Consider the following 21592-nt stretch of genomic DNA (forward strand, 5'->3'; position numbering starts at 1 on the left):
ACCACTCTCTCTAGAACTACTCTCTCTAGAACCACTCTCTCTAGAACCACTCTCTCTAGAACCACTCTCTCTAGAACTACTCTAGAACTACTCTCTCTAGAACCACTCTCTCTAGAACTACTCTCTCTAGAACTACTCTCTCTAGAACCACTCTCTCTAGAACTACTCTCTCTAGAACCACTCTCTCTAGAACCACTCTCTCTAGAACCACTCTCTCTAGAACCACTCTCTCTAGAACTACTCTCTCTAGAACTACTCTAGAACTACTCTCTCTAGAACCACTCTCTCTAGAACTACTCTCTCTAGAACCACTCTCTCTAGAACCACTCTCTCTAGAACTACTCTCTCTAGAACTACTCTCTCTAGAACTACTCTCTCTAGAACCACTCTCTCTAGAACTACTCTCTCTAGAACCACTCTAGAACCACTCTCTCTAGAACTACTCTAGAACCACTCTCTCTAGAACCACTCTAGAACCACTCTCTCTAGAACTACTCTCTCTAGAACCACTCTCTCTAGAACCACTCTCTCTAGAACCACTCTCTCTAGAACTACTCTCTCTAGAACCACTCTCTCTAGAACTACTCTCTCTAGAACCACTCTCTCTAGAACTACTCTCTCTAGAACCACTCTCTCTAGAACTACTCTCTCTAGAACCACTCTCTCTAGAACCACTCTCTCTAGAACTACTCTCTCTAGAACTACTCTCTCTAGAACCACTCTCTCTAGAACTACTCTCTCTAGAACCACTCTCTCTAGAACTACTCTCTCTAGAACCACTCTCTCTAGAACTACTCTCTCTAGAACCACTCTCTCTAGAACTACTCTCTCTAGAACTACTCTCTCTAGAACTACTCTCTCTAGAACCACTCTCTCTAGAACTACTCTCTCTAGAACTACTCTCTCTAGAACCACTCTCTCTAGAACCACTCTCTCTAGAACCACTCTAGAACTACTCTCTCTAGAACTACTCTCTCTAGAACTACTCTCTCTAGAACCACTCTCTCTAGAACTACTCTCTCTAGAACCACTCTCTCTAGAACCACTCTCTCTTGAACCACTCTCTCTAGAACCACTCTCTCTAGAACCACTCTCTCTAGAACCACTCTCTCTAGAACCACTCTCTCTAGAACCACTCTCTCTAGAACCACTCTCTCTAGAACCACTCTCTCTAGAACTACTCTCTCTAGAACTACTCTCTCTAGAACCACTCTCTCTAGAACTACTCTCTCTAGAACTACTCTCTCTAGAACCACTCTCTCTAGAACTACTCTCTCTAGAACCACTCTCTCTAGAACTACTCTCTCTAGAACCACTCTCTCTAGAACCACTCTCTCTAGAACTACTCTCTCTAGAACCACTCTCTCTAGAACCACTCTAGAACCACTCTCTCTAGAACTACTCTCTCTAGAACCACTCTCTCTAGAACTACTCTCTCTAGAACCACTCTCTCTAGAACTACTCTCTCTAGAACTACTCTCTCTAGAACTACTCTCTCTAGAACCACTCTCTCTAGAACTACTCTCTCTAGAACTACTCTCTCTAGAACCACTCTCTCTAGAACCACTCTCTCTAGAACCACTCTAGAACTACTCTCTCTAGAACTACTCTCTCTAGAACTACTCTCTCTAGAACCACTCTCTCTAGAACTACTCTCTCTAGAACCACTCTCTCTAGAACCACTCTCTCTTGAACCACTCTCTCTAGAACCACTCTCTCTAGAACCACTCTCTCTAGAACCACTCTCTCTAGAACCACTCTCTCTAGAACCACTCTCTCTAGAACCACTCTCTCTAGAACCACTCTCTCTAGAACTACTCTCTCTAGAACTACTCTCTCTAGAACCACTCTCTCTAGAACTACTCTCTCTAGAACTACTCTCTCTAGAACCACTCTCTCTAGAACTACTCTCTCTAGAACCACTCTCTCTAGAACTACTCTCTCTAGAACCACTCTCTCTAGAACCACTCTCTCTAGAACTACTCTCTCTAGAACCACTCTCTCTAGAACCACTCTAGAACCACTCTCTCTAGAACTACTCTCTCTAGAACCACTCTCTCTAGAACCACTCTAGAACCACTCTCTCTAGAACTACTCTCTCTAGAACCACTCTCTCTAGAACCACTCTCTCTAGAACCACTCTCTCTAGAACTACTCTCTCTAGAACTACTCTCTCTAGAACCACTCTCTCTAGAACTACTCTCTCTAGAACTACTCTCTCTAGAACCACTCTCTCTAGAACTACTCTCTCTAGAACCACTCTCTCTAGAACTACTCTCTCTAGAACCACTCTAGAACCACTCTCTCTAGAACTACTCTCTCTAGAACTACTCTCTCTAGAACTACTCTCTCTAGAACTACTCTCTCTAGAACTACTCTCTCTAGAACTACTCTCTCTAGAACCACTCTCTCTAGAACCACTCTCTCTAGAACCACTCTCTCTAGAACTACTCTCTCTAGAACCACTCTCTCTAGAACTACTCTCTCTAGAACTACTCTCTCTAGAACCACTCTCTCTAGAACTACTCTCTCTAGAACTACTCTCTCTAGAACTACTCTCTCTAGAACTACTCTCTCTAGAACTACTCTCTCTAGAACCACTCTCTCTAGAACTACTCTCTCTAGAACCACTCTCTCTAGAACCACTCTCTCTAGAACTACTCTCTCTAGAACTACTCTCTCTAGAACCACTCTCTCTAGAACCACTCTCTCTAGAACTACTCTCTCTAGAACTACTCTCTCTAGAACTACTCTCTCTAGAACCACTCTCTCTAGAACCACTCTCTCTAGAACTACTCTCTCTAGAACTACTCTCTCTAGAACCACTCTCTCTAGAACCACTCTAGAACTACTCTCTCTAGAACTACTCTAGAACTACTCTCTCTAGAACCACTCTCTCTAGAACCACTCTCTCTAGAACCACTCTCTCTAGAACCACTCTCTCTAGAACCACTCTCTCTAGAACCACTCTCTCTAGAACTACTCTCTCTAGAACCACTCTCTCTAGAACTACTCTCTCTAGAACCACTCTAGAACTACTCTCTCTAGAACTACTCTAGAACTACTCTCTCTAGAACCACTCTCTCTAGAACCACTCTCTCTAGAACCACTCTCTCTAGAACTACTCTCTCTAGAACTACTCTCTCTAGAACCACTCTAGAACCACTCTCTCTAGAACTACTCTCTCTAGAACCACTCTCTCTAGAACCACTCTCTCTAGAACTACTCTCTCTAGAACCACTCTCTCTAGAACCACTCACTCTAGAACCACTCTCTCTAGAACCACTCTCTCTAGAACCACTCTAGAACTACTCTCTCTAGAACTACTCTCTCTAGAACTACTCTCTCTAGAACTACTCTCTCTAGAACCACTCTCTCTAGAACTACTCTCTCTAGAACTACTCTCTCTAGAACTACTCTCTCTAGAACCACTCTCTCTAGAACTAATCTCTCTAGAACCACTCTCTCTAGAACCACTCTCTCTAGAACCACTCTAGAACTACTCTCTCTAGAACCACTCTCTCTAGAACCACTCTCTCTAGAACTACTCTCTCTAGAACCACTCTCTCTAGAACCACTCTCTCTAGAACCACTCTCTCTAGAACCACTCTCTCTAGAACCACTCTCTCTAGAACCACTCTCTCTAGAACTACTCTCTCTAGAACTACTCTCTCTAGAACTACTCTCTCTAGAACTACTCTCTCTAGAACCACTCTCTCTAGAACCACTCTCTCTAGAACCACTCTCTCTAGAACTACTCTCTCTAGAACCACTCTCTCTAGAACCACTCTCTCTAGAACCACTCTCTCTAGAACCACTCTAGAACCACTCTCTCTAGAACCACTCTCTCTAGAACCACTCTCTCTAGAAACACTCTCTCTAGAACCACTCTCTCTAGAACCACTCTCTCTAGAACCACTCTAGAACCACTCTCTCTAGAACTACTCTCTCTAGAACTACTCTCTCTAGAACCACTCTCTCTAGAACTACTCTCTCTAGAACTACTCTCTCTAGAACCACTCTCTCTAGAACCACTCTCTCTAGAACTACTCTCTCTAGAACCACTCTCTCTAGAACCACTCTCTCTAGAACCACTCTCTCTAGAACCACTCTCTCTAGAACCACTCTCTCTAGAACCACTCTCTCTAGAACTACTCTCTCTAGAACCACTCTCTCTAGAACTACTCTAGAACTACTCTCTCTAGAACCACTCTCTCTAGAACCACTCTCTCTAGAACTACTCTAGAACTACTCTCTCTAGAACCACTCTCTCTAGAACCACTCTCTCTAGAACTACTCTCTCTAGAACCACTCTCTCTAGAACTACTCTCTCTAGAACTACTCTCTCTAGAACCACTCTCTCTAGAACCACTCTCTCTAGAACTACTCTCTCTAGAACTACTCTCTCTAGAACTACTCTCTCTAGAACCACTCTCTCTAGAACCACTCTCTCTAGAACCACTCTAGAACCACTCTCTCTAGAACCACTCTCTCTAGAACTACTCTCTCTAGAACCACTCTAGAACCACTCTCTCTAGAACTACTCTCTCTATAACCACTCTCTCTAGAACTACTCTCTCTAGAACTACTCTCTCTAGAACCACTCTCTCTAGAACCACTCTCTCTAGAACCACTCTCTCTAGAACCACTCTCTCTAGAACCACTCTCTCTAGAACTACTCTCTCTAGAACCACTCTCTCTAGAACTACTCTCTCTAGAACTACTCTCTCTAGAACTACTCTCTCTAGAACCACTCTAGAACTACTCTCTCTAGAACCACTCTCTCTAGAACCACTCTCTCTAGAACTACTCTCTCTAGAACTACTCTCTCTAGAACCACTCTCTCTAGAACCACTCTAGAACTACTCTCTCTAGAACTACTCTAGAACTACTCTCTCTAGAACTACTCTCTCTAGAACCACTCTAGAACCACTCTCTCTAGAACCACTCTCTCTAGAACCACTCTCTCTAGAACCACTCTCTCTAGAACCACTCTCTCTAGAACTACTCTAGAACTACTCTCTCTAGAACCACTCTCTCTAGAACCACTCTCTCTAGAACTACTCTCTCTAGAACCACTCTAGAACCACTCTAGAACCACTCTCTCTAGAACCACTCTCTCTAGAACCACTCTCTCTAGAACCACTCTAGAACTACTCTCTCTAGAACCACTCTCTCTAGAACCACTCTCTCTAGAACTACTCTCTCTAGAACCACTCTCTCTAGAACTACTCTCTCTAGAACTACTCTCTCTAGAACCACTCTCTCTAGAACCACTCTCTCTAGAACCACTCTCTCTAGAACCACTCTCTCTAGAACCACTCTCTCTAGAACTACTCTCTCTAGAACTACTCTCTCTAGAACCACTCTCTCTAGAACCACTCTCTCTAGAACTACTCTCTCTAGAACCACTCTAGAACCACTCTCTCTAGAACCACTCTCTCTAGAACCACTCTAGAACTACTCTCTCTAGAACCACTCTCTCTAGAACCACTCTCTCTAGAACCACTCTCTCTAGAACCACTCTAGAACTACTCTCTCTAGAACTACTCTCTCTAGAACCACTCTCTCTAGAACTACTCTCTCTAGAACCACTCTCTCTAGAACTACTCTCTCTAGAACCACTCTCTCTAGAACCACTCTAGAACCACTCTCTCTAGAACCACTCTCTCTAGAACCACTCTCTCTAGAACCACTCTCTCTAGAACCACTCTCTCTAGAACCACTCTCTCTAGAACCACTCTCTCTAGAACCACTCTCTCTAGAACCACTCTCTCTAGAACTACTCTCTCTAGAACTACTCTCTCTAGAACCACTCTCTCTAGAACTACTCTCTCTAGAACCACTCTAGAACCACTCTCTCTAGAACCACTCTAGAACCACTCTCTCTAGAACCACTCTCTCTAGAACCACTCTCTCTAGAACCACTCTCTCTAGAACCACTCTCTCTAGAACCACTCTCTCTAGAACCACTCTCTCTAGAACTACTCTCTCTAGAACCACTCTCTCTAGAACTACTCTCTCTAGAACCACTCTAGAACTACTCTCTCTAGAAACACTCTCTCTAGAACCACTCTCTCTAGAACTACTCTCTCTAGAACCACTCTCTCTAGAACCACTCTCTCTAGAACCACTCTCTCTAGAACCACTCTCTCTAGAACCACTCTCTCTAGAACCACTCTCTCTAGAACTACTCTCTCTAGAACTACTCTCTCTAGAACCACTCTAGAACCACTCTCTCTAGAACCACTCTCTCTAGAACCACTCTCTCTAGAACCACTCTCTCTAGAACCACTCTCTCTAGAACCACTCTCTCTAGAACTACTCTAGAACTACTCTCTCTAGAACCACTCTCTCTAGAACCACTCTCTCTAGAACCACTCTAGAACTACTCTCTCTAGAACCACTCTCTCTAGAACCACTCTCTCTAGAACCACTCTCTCTAGAACTACTCTCTCTAGAACCACTCTCTCTAGAACCACTCTCTCTAGAACTACTCTCTCTAGAACTACTCTCTCTAGAACCACTCTCTCTAGAACCACTCTAGAACTACTCTCTCTAGAACCACTCTCTCTAGAACCACTCTCTCTAGAACCACTCTCTCTAGAACTACTCTCTCTAGAACCACTCTCTCTAGAACCACTCTCTCTAGAACCACTCTCTCTAGAACCACTCTCTCTAGAACCACTCTAGAACCACTCTCTCTAGAACTACTCTCTCTAGAACTACTCTCTCTAGAACCACTCTCTCTAGAACCACTCTCTCTAGAACTACTCTAGAACTACTCTCTCTAGAACCACTCTAGAACCACTCTCTCTAGAACTACTCTCTCTAGAACCACTCTCTCTAGAACTACTCTCTCTAGAACCACTCTCTCTAGAACTACTCTCTCTAGAACCACTCTCTCTAGAACCACTCTCTCTAGAACCACTCTCTCTAGAACCACTCTCTCTAGAACCACTCTCTCTAGAACCACTCTCTCTAGAACCACTCTCTCTAGAACCACTCTCTCTAGAACCACTCTCTCTAGAACCACTCTCTCTAGAACCACTCTCTCTAGAACTACTCTCTCTAGAACCACTCTAGAACCACTCTCTCTAGAACCACTCTCTCTAGAACCACTCTCTCTAGAACCACTCTCTCTAGAACTACTCTCTCTAGAACTACTCTCTCTAGAACCACTCTCTCTAGAACCACTCTAGAACTACTCTCTCTAGAACTACTCTCTCTAGAACCACTCTCTCTAGAACCACTCTAGAACTACTCTCTCTAGAACCACTCTCTCTAGAACCACTCTCTCTAGAACTACTCTCTCTAGAACTACTCTCTCTAGAACTACTCTCTCTAGAACCACTCTCTCTAGAACTACTCTCTCTAGAACCACTCTCTCTAGAACCACTCTCTCTAGAACCACTCTAGAACTACTCTCTCTAGAACCACTCTCTCTAGAACCACTCTCTCTAGAACCACTCTCTCTAGAACTACTCTCTCTAGAACCACTCTCTCTAGAACCACTCTAGAACTACTCTCTCTAGAACCACTCTCTCTAGAACTACTCTCTCTAGAACTACTCTCTCTAGAACTACTCTCTCTAGAACTACTCTCTAGAACTACTCTCTCTAGAACCACTCTCTCTAGAACCACTCTCTCTAGAACCACTCTCTCTAGAACCACTCTCTCTAGAACCACTCTCTCTAGAACCACTCTCTCTAGAACCACTCTCTCTAGAACCACTCTCTCTAGAACTACTCTCTCTAGAACCACTCTCTCTAGAACCACTCTCTCTAGAACCACTCTAGAACCACTCTCTCTAGAACCACTCTCTCTAGAACTACTCTCTCTAGAACCACTCTAGAACCACTCTCTCTAGAACCACTCTCTCTAGAACTACTCTCTAGAACTACTCTCTCTAGAACCACTCTCTCTAGAACCACTCTCTCTAGAACCACTCTAGAACCACTCTCTCTAGAACCACTCTGTGTGTGTGAGCGGTGAGGATACTGGGCTCCTTGCGATCCTCATTGATGACCACGAGGTCCGTGAATCCCCGTGCCACGCACTGTCGAACTATTTTCTTGAGTGCCAGGCCACGTCGGTAGTAGACTTGGGCCGAGGGGGGTTCTAGAACCACTCTTTAGAACTACTCTAGAACTACTCTCTCTAGAACCACTCTCTCTAGAACTACTCTCTGTGCGTGTGAGCGGTGAGGATACTGGGCTCCTTGCGATCCTCATTGATGACCACGAGGTCCGTGAATCCCCGTGCCACGCACTGTGGAACTATTTTCTTGAGTGCCAGGCCACGTCGGTAGTAGACTTGGGCCGAGGGGGGTTCTAGAACCACTCTTTAGAACTACTCTAGAACCACTCTCTCTAGAACCACTCTCTCTAGAACTACTCTCTCTAGAACCACTCTCTCTAGAACCACTCTCTCTAGAACTACTCTCTCTAGAACCACTCTCTCTAGAACTACTCTCTCTAGAACCACTCTCTCTAGAACTACTCTCTCTAGAACTACTCTCTCTAGAACCACTCTCTCTAGAACCACTCTCTCTAGAACCACTCTCTCTAGAACCACTCTAGAACCACTCTAGAACCACTCTCTCTAGAACTACTCTCTCTAGAACTACTCTCTCTAGAACTACTCTCTCTAGAACTACTCTCTCTAGAACTACTCTCTCTAGAACCACTCTCTCTAGAACCACTCTCTCTAGAACTACTCTCTCTAGAACCACTCTCTCTAGAACTACTCTCTCTAGAACTACTCTCTCTAGAACTACTCTCTCTAGAAACACTCTAGAACTACTCTCTCTAGAACTACTCTCTCTAGAACCACTCTCTCTAGAACCACTCTCTCTAGAACCACTCTCTCTAGAACTACTCTCTCTAGAACCACTCTCTCTAGAACCACTCTAGAACCACTCTCTCTAGAACCACTCTCTCTAGAACCACTCTCTCTAGAACCACTCTCTCTAGAACTACTCTCTCTAGAACTACTCTCTCTAGAACCACTCTCTCTAGAACCACTCTAGAACCACTCTCTCTAGAACCACTCTCTCTAGAACCACTCTCTCTAGAACCACTCTCTCTAGAACTACTCTCTCTAGAACCACTCTCTCTAGAACCACTCTCTCTAGAACTACTCTCTCTAGAACCACTCTCTCTAGAACTACTCTAGAACCACTCTAGAACCACTCTCTCTAGAACCACTCTCTCTAGAACTACTCTCTCTAGAACTACTCTCTCTAGAACTACTCTCTCTAGAACCACTCTCTCTAGAACCACTCTCTCTAGAACTACTCTCTCTAGAACCACTCTCTCTAGAACCACTCTCTCTAGAACTACTCTCTCTAGAACCACTCTAGAACCACTCTCTCTAGAACCACTCTCTCTAGAACTACTCTCTCTAGAACCACTCTCTCTAGAACTACTCTCTCTAGAACCACTCTCTCTAGAACCACTCTCTCTAGAACTACTCTCTCTAGAACCACTCTCTCTAGAACTACTCTCTCTAGAACTACTCTCTCTAGAACCACTCTCTCTAGAACTACTCTCTCTAGAACTACTCTCTCTAGAACTACTCTCTCTAGAACCACTCTCTCTAGAACTACTCTCTCTAGAACTACTCTCTCTAGAACTACTCTAGAACTACTCTCTCTAGAACCACTCTCTCTAGAACCACTCTCTCTAGAACCACTCTCTCTATAACCACTCTAGAACTACTCTCTCTAGAACCACTCTCTCTAGAACCACTCTCTCTATAACCACTCTCTCTAGAACCACTCTCTCTAGAACCACTCTCTCTAGAACTACTCTCTCTAGAACCACTCTCTCTAGAACCACTCTCTCTAGAACTACTCTCTCTAGAACCACTCTAGAACCACTCTCTCTAGAACCACTCTCTCTAGAACTACTCTCTCTAGAACCACTCTCTCTAGAACTACTCTCTCTAGAACCACTCTCTCTAGAACTACTCTCTCTAGAACTACTCTCTCTAGAAACACTCTCTCTAGAACCACTCTAGAACCACTCTCTCTAGAACCACTCTCTCTGTGCGTGTGAGCGGTGAGGATACTGGGCTCCTTGCGATCCTCATTGATGACCACGAGGTCCGTGAATCCCCGTGCCACGCACTGTGGAACTATTTTCTTGAGTGCCAGGCCACGTCGGTAGTAGACTTGGGCCGAGGGGAGTTCTAGAACCACTCTTTAGAACCACTCTCTCTAGAACCACTCTCTCTAGAACCACTCTAGAACCACTCTAGAACCACTCTCTCTAGAACCACTCTCTGTGTGTGTGAGCGGTGAGGATACTGGGCTCCTTGCGATCCTCATTGATGACCACGAGGTCCGTGAATCCCCGTGCCACGCACTGTGGAACTATTTTCTTGAGTGCCAGGCCACGTCGGTAGTAGACTTGGGCCGAGGGGGGTTCTAGAACCACTCTTTAGAACTACTCTAGAACCACTCTCTCTAGAACCACTCTGTGCGTGTGAGCGGTGAGGATACTGGGCTCCTTGCGATCCTCATTGATGACCACGAGGTCCGTGAATCCCCGTGCCACGCACTGTCGAACTATTTTCTTGAGTGCCAGGCCACGTCGGTAGTAGACTTGGGCCGAGGGGGGTTCTAGAACCACTCTTTAGAACCACTCTAGAACTACTCTCTCTAGAAACACTCTCTCTAGAACCACTCTAGAACTACTCTCTCTAGAACTACTCTCTCTAGAACTACTCTCTCTAGAACCACTCTCTCTAGAACCACTCACTCTAGAACTACTCTCTCTAGAACTACTCTCTCTAGAACTACTCTCTCTAGAACTACTCTCTCTAGAACTACTCTCTCTAGAACCACTCTAGAACCACTCTAGAACCACTCTCTCTAGAACCACTCTCTCTAGAACCACTCTCTCTAGAACTACTCTCTCTAGAACTACTCTCTCTAGAACCACTCTAGAACCACTCTAGAACCACTCTCTCTAGAACCACTCTCTGTGTGTGTGAGCGGTGAGGATACTGGGCTCCTTGCGATCCTCATTGATGACCACGAGGTCCGTGAATCCCCGTGCCACGCACTGTGGAACTATTTTCTTGAGTGCCAGGCCACGTCGGTAGTAGACTTGGGCCGAGGGGGGTTCTAGAACCACTCTTTAGAACTACTCTAGAACTACTCTCTCTAGAACCACTCTCTCTAGAACTACTCTCTCTAGAACCACTCTCTCTAGAACCACTCTCTCTAGAACCACTCTCTCTAGAACTACTCTCTCTAGAACTACTCTCTCTAGAACCACTCTCTCTAGAACCACTCTCTCTAGAACCACTCTAGAACCACTCTCTCTAGAACCACTCTCTCTAGAACCACTCTCTCTAGAACTACTCTCTCTAGAACCACTCTAGAACTACTCTCTCTAGAACCACTCACTCTAGAACTACTCTCTCTAGAACCACTCTCTCTAGAACCACTCTCTCTAGAACTACTCTCTCTAGAACCACTCTAGAACCACTCTCTCTAGAACCACTCTCTGTGTGCGTGTGAGCGGTGAGGATACTGGGCTCCTTGCGATCCTCATTGATGACCACGAGGTCCGTGAATCCCCGTGCCACGCACTGTCGAACTATTTTCTTGAGTGCCAGGCCACGTCGGTAGTAGACTTGGGCCGAGGGGAGCGAGGCCGCCAAATCCTCGCACAGACGAACCGTCTTCTGTGGGCGTGACACACGGAGCGGTGGGGGTGGTGAGTGGTGAGTGGGTGGGTGGTGAGTGGGTGGTGGTGAGTGGGTGGTGAGTGGGGGGTGGTGAGTGGGTGGGGGGTGGTGAGTGGGTGGTGAGTGGGTGGTGGGCGTGAGACACGGAGCGGTGGGGGTGGTGGTGAGTGGGTGGTGAGGGGGTGGTGAGTGGGTGGTGAGTGGGTGGTGAGTGGGTGGTGAGTGGGTGGTGGGCGTGAGACAAGGAGCGGTGATGGTGGTGAGTGGGTGGTGGTGGTGGTGGTGATGGTGAGTGGGTGGTGAGTGGGGGGTGGTGAGTGGGTGGTGGTGGTGAGTGGGTGGTGGTGGTGGTGGTGATGGTGAGTGGGTGGTGAGTGGGGGGTGGTGAGTGGGTGGTGGTGGTGAGTGGGTGGTGAGTGGGTGGTGGTGAGTGGGTGGTGGTGAGTGGGTGGTGAGTGGGTGGTGGTGAGTGGGTGGTGGTGAGTGGGTGGGTGGTGAGTGGGTGGGTGGTGAGTGGGTGGTGAGTGGGTGGTGGTGAGTGGGTGGTGGTGAGTGGGTGGTGAGTGGGTGGTGGTGAGTGGGTGGTGAGTGGGTGGTGGTGAGTGGGTGGTGGTGAGTGGGTGGTGAGTGGGTGGTGGTGAGTGGGTGGTGGTGAGTGGGTGGGTGGTGAGTGGGTGGTGGGCGTGAGACACGGAGCAGTGGGGGTGGTGAGTGGTGAGTGGGGGGTGGTGAGTGGGTGGTGAGTGGGGTGGTGAGTGGTGAGTGGGTGGTGGTGAGTGGGTGGTGAGTGGGTGGGGGGTGGTGAGTGGGTGGTGAGTGGGTGGTGGGCGTGAGACACGGAGCGGTGGGGGTGGTGAGTGGTGAGTGGGGGGTGGTGAGTGGGTGGTGGTGAGTGGGTGGTGAGTGGGTGGTGGTGAGTGGGTGGTGGTGAGTGGGTGGGTGGTGAGTGGGTGGTGAGTGGGTGGTGGGCGTGAGACACGGAGCAGTGATGGTGGTGGTGGTGAGTGGGTGGTGAGTGGGTGGTGACTGGGGGTGGTGGTGATGGTGAGTGGTGGTGAGTGGGTGGTGAGTGGGTGGTGGTGAGTGTGTGGTGAGTGGGTGGTGAGTGGGTGGTGGTGGTGATGGTGAGTGGGTGGTGGTGAGTGGGTGGTGAGTGGGTGGTGGTGAGTGGGGGTGGTGAGTGGGTGGTGAGTGGGTGGTGAGTGGGTGGTGGTGAGTGAGTGGTGAGTGGGTGGTGAGTGGGTGGTGGTGGTGATGGTGGTGATGGTGGTGGTGATGGTGGTGATGGTGGTGATGGTGAGTGGGTGGTGGTGGTGGGGGTGGTGAGTGGGTGGTGGTGGTGGGGGTGGTGAGTGGGGGGTGAGTGGGTGGTGGTGGTGGTGAGTGGGTGGGTGGTGAGTGGGTGGTGAGTGGGTGGGTGGTGAGTGGGTGGTGAGTGGGCGGTGAGTGGGTGGTGAGTGGGTGGGTGGTGAGTGGGTGGTGGTGAGTGAGTGGTGAGTGGGTGGTGAGTGGGCGGTAAGTGGGTGGTGGTGAGTGGGTGGTGGTGAGTGAGTGGTGAGTGGGTGGTGGTGAGTGGGTGGTGAGTGGGCGGTGAGTGGGTGGTGAGTGGGTGGTGGTGAGTGGGTGGTGAGTGGGTGGTGGTGAGTGGGTGGTGGTGAGTGGTGGTGGGCGTGAGACACGGAGCGGTGGTGGTGGTGAGTGGTGGGGGTGAGTGGGTGGTGAGTGGGTGGTGAGTGGGGGTGATGGTGGTGGTGATGGTGGGGGTGGTGGTGAGTGGGTGGGGGTGAGTGGTGGTGAGTGGTTGGTGAGTGGGTGGTGGTGAGTGGGGGGTGGTGAGTGGGTGGTGGTGGTGATGGTGGTGATGATTGTGATGATGATGGTGATGATTGTGATGATTGTGATGCTGATTGTGATGATTTTGATGAGGATGATTGTGATGATGATGGTGATGATGATTGTGATGATGATTGTGATGCTGAGTGTGATGATGATTTTGATGATGAGGATGATTGTGATGATGGTGATGATTGTGATGATGATTGTGATGATGATTGTGATGATGAGGATGATTGTGATGATGATTGTGATGATGATTGTGATGATGATTGTGATGGTGATTGTGATGATTGTGATGATGATTGTGATGATTGTGATGATGATTGTGATGATTGTGATGATGATTGTGATGGTTACCCCACGTGGCCGATCCGAGGTTGTGATGAGGACTCTGGCATCAGTCTCCCGCTTGAAGTATTCAGCAAACTCATCGCTCAGCTGGTCAGCCTCCACCTGCAGAACAGCACAGGTAGTACCATCATCATCACTAGTACCATCATCACTAGTAGTAGTACCATCACTAGTAGTAGTACCATCAGTAGTAGTAGTACCATCATCACTAGTAGTAGTACCATCATCACTAATAGTAGTATCATCACTAGTATCATCATCAGTAGTACCATCATCACTAGTACCATCATCACTAGTAGTAGTACCATCATCATCACTAGTACCACCATCATCACTAGTAGTAGTACCATCATCATCACTAGTAGTACCACCATCATCACTAGTACCATCATCACTAGTAGTAGTACCATCATCATCACTAGTAGTAGTACCATCATCACTAGTACCATCATCATCACTAGTAGTACCACCATCATCACTAGTAGTAGTACCATCATCACTAGTAGTAGTACCATCATCATCACTAGTAGTACCACCATCATCACTAGTACCATCATCACTAGTAGTAGTACCATCATCATCACTAGTAGTAGTACCATCATCATCACTAGTATCATCATCACTAGTAGTAGTACCATCATCATCACTAGTAGTAGTACCACCATCACTAGTAGTAGTACCATCAGTAGTAGTAGTACCATCATCACTAGTAGTAGTACCATCATCACTAATAGTAGTATCATCACTAGTATCATCATCAGTAGTACCATCATCACTAGTACCATCATCACTAGTAGTAGTACCATCATCATCACTAGTACCACCATCATCACTAGTAGTAGTACCATCATCATCACTAGTAGTACCACCATCATCACTAGTACCATCATCACTAGTAGTAGTACCATCATCATCACTAGTAGTAGTACCATCATCACTAGTAGTAGTACCATCATCATCACTAGTAGTAGTACCATCATCATCACTAGTACCATCATCAGTAGTACCATCATCACTAGTAGTAGTACCATCATCATCACTAGTTGTACCATCAGTAGTAGTACCATCAGTAGTAGTACCATCAGTAGTAGTATCATCATCACTAGTACCATCATCATCACTAGTACCATCATCATCACTAGTACCATCATCACTAGTAGTAGTACCATCATCATCACTAGTACCACCATCATCACTAGTAGTAGTACCATCATCATCACTAGTAGTACCACCATCATCACTAGTACCATCATCACTAGTAGTAGTACCATCATCATCACTAGTAGTAGTACCATCATCACTAGTAGTAGTACCATCATCATCACTAGTAGTAGTACCATCATCATCACTAGTACCATCATCAGTAGTACCATCATCACTAGTAGTAGTACCATCATCATCACTAGTTGTACCATCAGTAGTAGTACCATCAGTAGTAGTACCATCAGTAGTAGTATCATCATCACTAGTACCATCATCATCACTAGTACCATCATCATCACTAGTACCATCATCAGTAGTACCATCATCACTAGTAGTAGTACCATCATCATCACTAGTAGTAGTACCATCATCATCACTAGTAGTAGTACCATCATCACTAGTAGTACCATCATCATCACTAGTAGTGCCATCAGTAGTAGTAGTATCATCATCACTAGTATCATCAGTAGTATCATCATCAGTAGTATCATCATCACTAGTATCATCATCACTAGTAGTAGTATCATCACTAGTAGTACCACCATCATCACTAGTAGAAGTACCATCGGTAGTAGTACCATCATCATCAGTAGTACCATCATCACTAGTAGTAGTACCATCATCATCACTAGTAGTAGTACCATCATCATCACTGGTATCATCATCACTAGTACCATCATCACTAGTAGTAGTACCATCGGTAGTAGTACCATCATCATCACTAGTAGTAGTACCATCATCATCACTAGTACCATCATCATCACTAGTAGTAGTACCATCATCATCACTAGTACCATCATCAGTAGTACCATCATCACTAGTAGTAGTACCATCATCATCACTAGTACCATCACTAGTAGTAGTACCATCATCATCACTAGTAGTAGTACCATCATCACTAGTAGTACCATCATCATCAGTAGTATCATCATCACTAGTAGTAGTACCATCAGTAGAAGTAGTATCATCACTAGTATCATCATCAGTAGTATCATCATCATCACTAGTATCATCATCACTAGTAGTAGTACCATCATCATCACTAGTACCATCATCACTAGTAGTAGTACCATCATCACTAGTAGTAGTACCATCATCACTAGTAGTAGTACCATCATCATCACTAGTAGTAGTACCATCATCACTAGTAGTAGTACCATCATCACTAGTAGTAGTACCATCATCACTAGTAGTAGTACCATCATCACTAGTAGTAGTACCATCATCATCACTAGTAGTAGTACCATCATCATCACTAGTACCATCATCATCACTAGTACCATCATCATCACTAGTAGTAGTACCATCAGTAGAAGTAGTATCATCACTAGTATCATCATCAGTACCATCATCATCACTAGTATCATCATCACTAGTAGTAGTACCATCATCATCACTAGTAGTAGTACCATCATCATCACTAGTAGTAGTACCATCATCACTAGTAGTACCAATAGTAGTAGTACCATCAGTAGTACCATCATCATCACTAGTAGTAGTACCATCATCACTAGTAGTAGTACCATCATCATCACTAGTAGTAGTACCATCATCACTAGTACCATCAGTAGTAGTAGTACCATCATCACTAGTAGTAGTACCATCATCATCACTAGTAGTACCATCAGTAGTAGTACCATCAGTAGTAGTATCATCATCACTAGTACCATCATCATCACTAGTAGTAGTACCATCATCATCACTAGTAGTAGTACCATCAGTAGTAGTAGTATCATCACTAGTATCATCATCAGTAGTATCATCATCACTAGTATCATCATCACTAGTATCATCATCATCACTAGTATCATCATCATCATCACTAGTATCATCATCACTAGTATCATCATCATCACCATCACCACCACCATCACCATCATCTACCACTTTCACCACCACCACCATCATCACCACCACCATCACCACCATCCACAACCACCACCATCACCACCATCACCACCACCATCACCACCACCATCACCACCACCATCACCACCACCATCACTACCACCACCACCATCACTACCACCACCACCATCACCACCACCACCATCACCACCACCACCATCACCATCATCACCATCATCACCACCACCATCACCACCACCACCATCACCACCATCGCCACCACCACCATCATCATCACCACCACCATCACCACCACCATCACCACCACCATCACCACCACCATCACCACCACCACCACCATCATCACCACCATCACCACCACCATCACCACCACCACCATCACCACCATCATCATCATCACCACCACCACCACCATCACCACCACCACCATCACCACCACCACCACCATCATCATCACCACCACCACCACCATCACCACCACCATCACCACCATCACCACCACCACCATCACCACCACCATCACCATCACCACCACCACCGTCATCACCACCATCACCACCACCACCATCACCACCACCATCACCACCATCATCATCATCACCATCACCACCACCACCATCACCACCACCACCATCATCACCACCATCACCACCATCACCATCACCACCATCACCACCACCACCATCACCACCACCACCACCATCACCACCACCATCACCACCATCATCACCACCACCACCACCATCACCACCACCACCATCACCACCACCACCATCACCACCACCATCACCACCACCATCATCACCACCACCATCACCACCACCACCATCACCACCATCACCACCACCATCACCACCACCACCATCACCACCACCACCATCACCACCATCACCATCATCACCACCACCATCACCACCATCACCACCACCACCATCACCACCACCATCACCACCATCACCACCACCATCACCACCATCACCACCATCACCATCACCACCACCACCATCACCACCACCATCACCACCATCACCACCACCATCACCACCACCATCACCACCACCATCACCACCACCATCATCACCACCACCCTTACCTCCTCATCCCCAGTTGTTACTGTGGTCTCGTCTGGAAGTCGCTGATTCTCCAAAGTCTTGGGGACTTCTTTTGGAGGTGCCTGGAATTCATCATCAGTAGAAGTATCCACATCATCATCAGTAGTAGTATCCGAGTGAGTCTGAGTGAGTGAGTGGTGAGTGAGTGGTGAGTGAGTGGTGAGTGAGTGGTGAGTGAGTGAGTGGTGAGTGAGTGGTGAGTGAGTGAGTGGTGAGTGAGTAAGTGGTGAGTGAGTGGTGAGTGAGTGGTGAGTGAGTGGTGAGTTAGTGAGTGGTGAGTGAGTGGTGAGTGAGTGGTGAGTGAGTGAGTGGTGAGTGAGTGAGTGGGTGAGTGAGTGGTGAGTGAGTAAGTGGTGAGTGAGTGGTGAGTGAGTGAGTGGTGATTGAGTGAGTGGTGAGTGAGTGGTGAGTGAGTGAGTGGTGAGTGAGTGGTGAGTGAGTGGTGAGTGGGTGAGTGAGTGGTGAGTGAGTGGTGAGTGAGTGGGTGAGTGAGTGGTGAGTGAGTGGTGAGTGAGTGGTGAGTGAGTGGTGAGTGAGTGGTGAGTAAGTGGTGAGTGAGTGGTGAGTGGTGAGTGAGTGGTGAGTGAGTGGTGAGTAAGTGGTGAGTAAGTGGTGAGTGAGCGGTGAGTGAGTGAGTGGTGAGTGAGTGGTGAGTGAGTGGTGAGTGGGTGAGTGAGTGGGTGAGTGAGTGGGTGAGTGAGTGGTGAGTGAGTGGTGAGTGAGTGGTGAGTGAGTGGTGAGTGGTGATGTGAGTGAGTGGTGAGTGAGTGGTGAGTGAGTGGTGAGGTGAGTGAGTGAGTGAGTGAGTGACTGAGTGAGTGAGTGACTGAGTGAGTGAGTGGTGAGTGAGTGGTGAGTGAGTGGTGAGTGACTGAGTGAGTGGTGAGTGAGTGGTGAGTGAGTGAGTGGTGAGTGAGTGGTGAGTGGGTGAGTGAGTGGTGAGTAAGTGGTGAGTTACTTTATCACCCAACGCTCTGCGTTCAGCTCTACGTTGTTTCTTTCGAGCAAGCCACTCCTGCAAATACACAAACAGAATCATCATCATCAGTAGTATCATCATCATCAGTAGTAGTATCATCATCACCAGTAGTATCATCATCATCAGTAGTATCATCAGTAGTAGTATCATCACCAGTATAATCATCATCAGTATCATCATCATCAGTATCATCATCACCACCACCGCCTTCACCTTTCGCTTGGCCACTTTCTGCTTAGTGTACGCCTCGTGTCTCCGCTGCCTGTTCTTGATCTCGGACACACTGAACGATGGTGGGAAATGGATGACACCACCTCCACCACCATCACCACCACCTCCACCACCATCATCACCACCACCTCCACCACCACCATCACCACCACCTCCACCACCACCATCACCACCACCTCCACCACCACCATCACCACCACCAATGTCTCGTGGCTTTTTGCCGGGTCGAGCTTTCTTTCCAGATCTTGCACCCAACTTGGCAATCCGCTTCATCTTCGTAGCTGATGCATCATCATCATCAGCTGCATCATCATCATCAGCTGCATCATCACCATCATCATCAGCTGCTGCATCATCATCATCAGCTGCAGCATCACCATCAGAAGTTGCACCACCACCACCGTCAGCAGCAGCTATCAAAGTCTTGACGTCACCACCACCATCATCACCACCACCACCATCACCACCACCATCACCACCATCATCATCATCTCCATCCTTCATCACCACCACCTGTTTCACCTCTTCCACCACCCCACCTCGTCGCCTCTTCATCGAGGTCCCGGCAGCACCACCACCACTACCACTACCACCACCACCACTACTACCACTACTAACACCACCACTACCACCACGACTCCCACCACCACCACCACTACTAACACCAACACCACTACCACCACCACCACGACTCCCACCACCACCACCACTACTAACACCACCACCACCACTACCACCACCACTACTACTAACACCACCACTACCACCACCACTACCAACACGACTCCTCCTCCTACTGATTCTCTTCCTCACTCGCTTCGCCTGGTCGCAGACACCTCGTCGCTCGGACTCCATCACTCACCACCTCCTCCTCCTAGTCACTACCACCACCTCCACCTCCTAGTCACTACCACCACCTCTTCCTAGTCACTACCACCACCTCCTCCTAGTCACTACCACCACCTCCTCCTAGTCACTACCACCACCACCTCCTCCTAGTCACTACCAGCACCACCACCTCCTCCTCCTCCTAGTCACTACCACCACCTCCTCCTCCTAGTCACTACCACCACCACCTCTTCCTAGTCACTACCAGCACCACCACCTCCTCCTCCTCCTAGTCACTACCACCACCTCCTCCTCCTAGTCACTACCACCACCACCTCCTCCTAGTCACTACCAGCACCACCAACACCTCTTTACCACCACCAACTCTTCACCACCACCTCTTCACCACCACCACCACCACCTCTTCACCACCACTTCACCACCACTTCACCACCACCTCTTCACCACCACCAACACCTCGTCACCAACACCTCTTCACCACCACCTCTTCACCACCACCAACACCACCACTTCACCAACACCACCACCACCACTTCACCACCACCACCACCACCTCTTCACCACCACCAACACCACCACCACCACCACCTCTTCACCACCACCACCAACACCACTTCACCACCACCTCTTCACCACCACCACCAACACCACTTCACCACCACCTCTTCACCACCACCACCAACACCACTTCACCACCACCTCTTCACCACCACCACCACCACCACTTCACCACCACCTCTTCACCACCACCAACACCACCACCACCACCACCTCTTCACCACCACCACCAACACCACTTCACCACCACCTCTTCACCACCACCACCAACACCACTTCACCACCACCTCTTCACCACCACCACCACCACCACTTCACCACCACCTCTTCACCACCACCAACACCACCACCACCACCACCTCTTCACCACCACCACCAACACCACTTCACCACCACCTCTTCACCACCACCACCAACACCACTTCACCACCACCACCACCACCACCTCTTCACCACCACCACCAACACCACTTCACCACCACCAACACCACCAACACCACCACCACCACCACCTCTTCACCACCACCACCAACACCACTTCACCACCACCAACACCACCACCACCACCACCTCTTCACCACCACCACCAACACCACTTCACCACCACCTCTTCACCACCACCACCAACACCACTTCACCACCACCTCTTCACCACCACCACCAACACCACTTCACCACCACCTCTTCACCACCACCACTTCACCACCACCACCACCTCTTCACCACCACCTCTTCACCAACACCTCGTCTTCACCACCACCACCTCTTCACCACCAGCGCCCCACGTGGTCGTCGTGTGGCGCTAGAAGCCTAAGGACCCCACCAGGCCGGAAGTGAACGGTGGGGCGGAAGTGCGCGAGAGGGGGGGATTGTGGGAAGACTCCGCCCACAATCTTCAACT

At 47.9% G+C, this 21592-nt stretch overlaps 1 protein-coding gene across 1 annotated transcript; it reads right to left on the bottom strand.

The window, feature by feature from the left end:
- Positions 1–1371: 1371 nt before the first annotated feature.
- LOC116938196 (uncharacterized) lies at positions 1372–20704 on the bottom strand. Its single transcript, XM_076059265.1, has 6 exons — positions 20274–20704; positions 19267–20155; positions 19033–19089; positions 18056–18136; positions 13897–13992; positions 1372–11700 (listed from the first exon to the last, which is right to left on the bottom strand). Exons 2-6 carry the CDS (start codon positions 20137–20139, stop codon positions 11416–11418), a joined length of 1392 nt encoding a protein of 463 aa, XP_075915380.1. The 5' UTR covers positions 20140–20155; positions 20274–20704; the 3' UTR covers positions 1372–11415.
- Positions 20705–21592: the final 888 nt, after the last annotated feature.

The sequence above is a fragment of the Petromyzon marinus genome, assembly GCF_048934315.1.
Source record: "Petromyzon marinus isolate PM22_M1 ecotype Great Lakes invasive population chromosome 85 unlocalized genomic scaffold, UKy_Petmar_22M1.pri1.0 chr85_unloc.2, whole genome shotgun sequence".
Classification (NCBI taxonomy): Eukaryota; Metazoa; Chordata; class Hyperoartia; order Petromyzontiformes; family Petromyzontidae; genus Petromyzon; species Petromyzon marinus.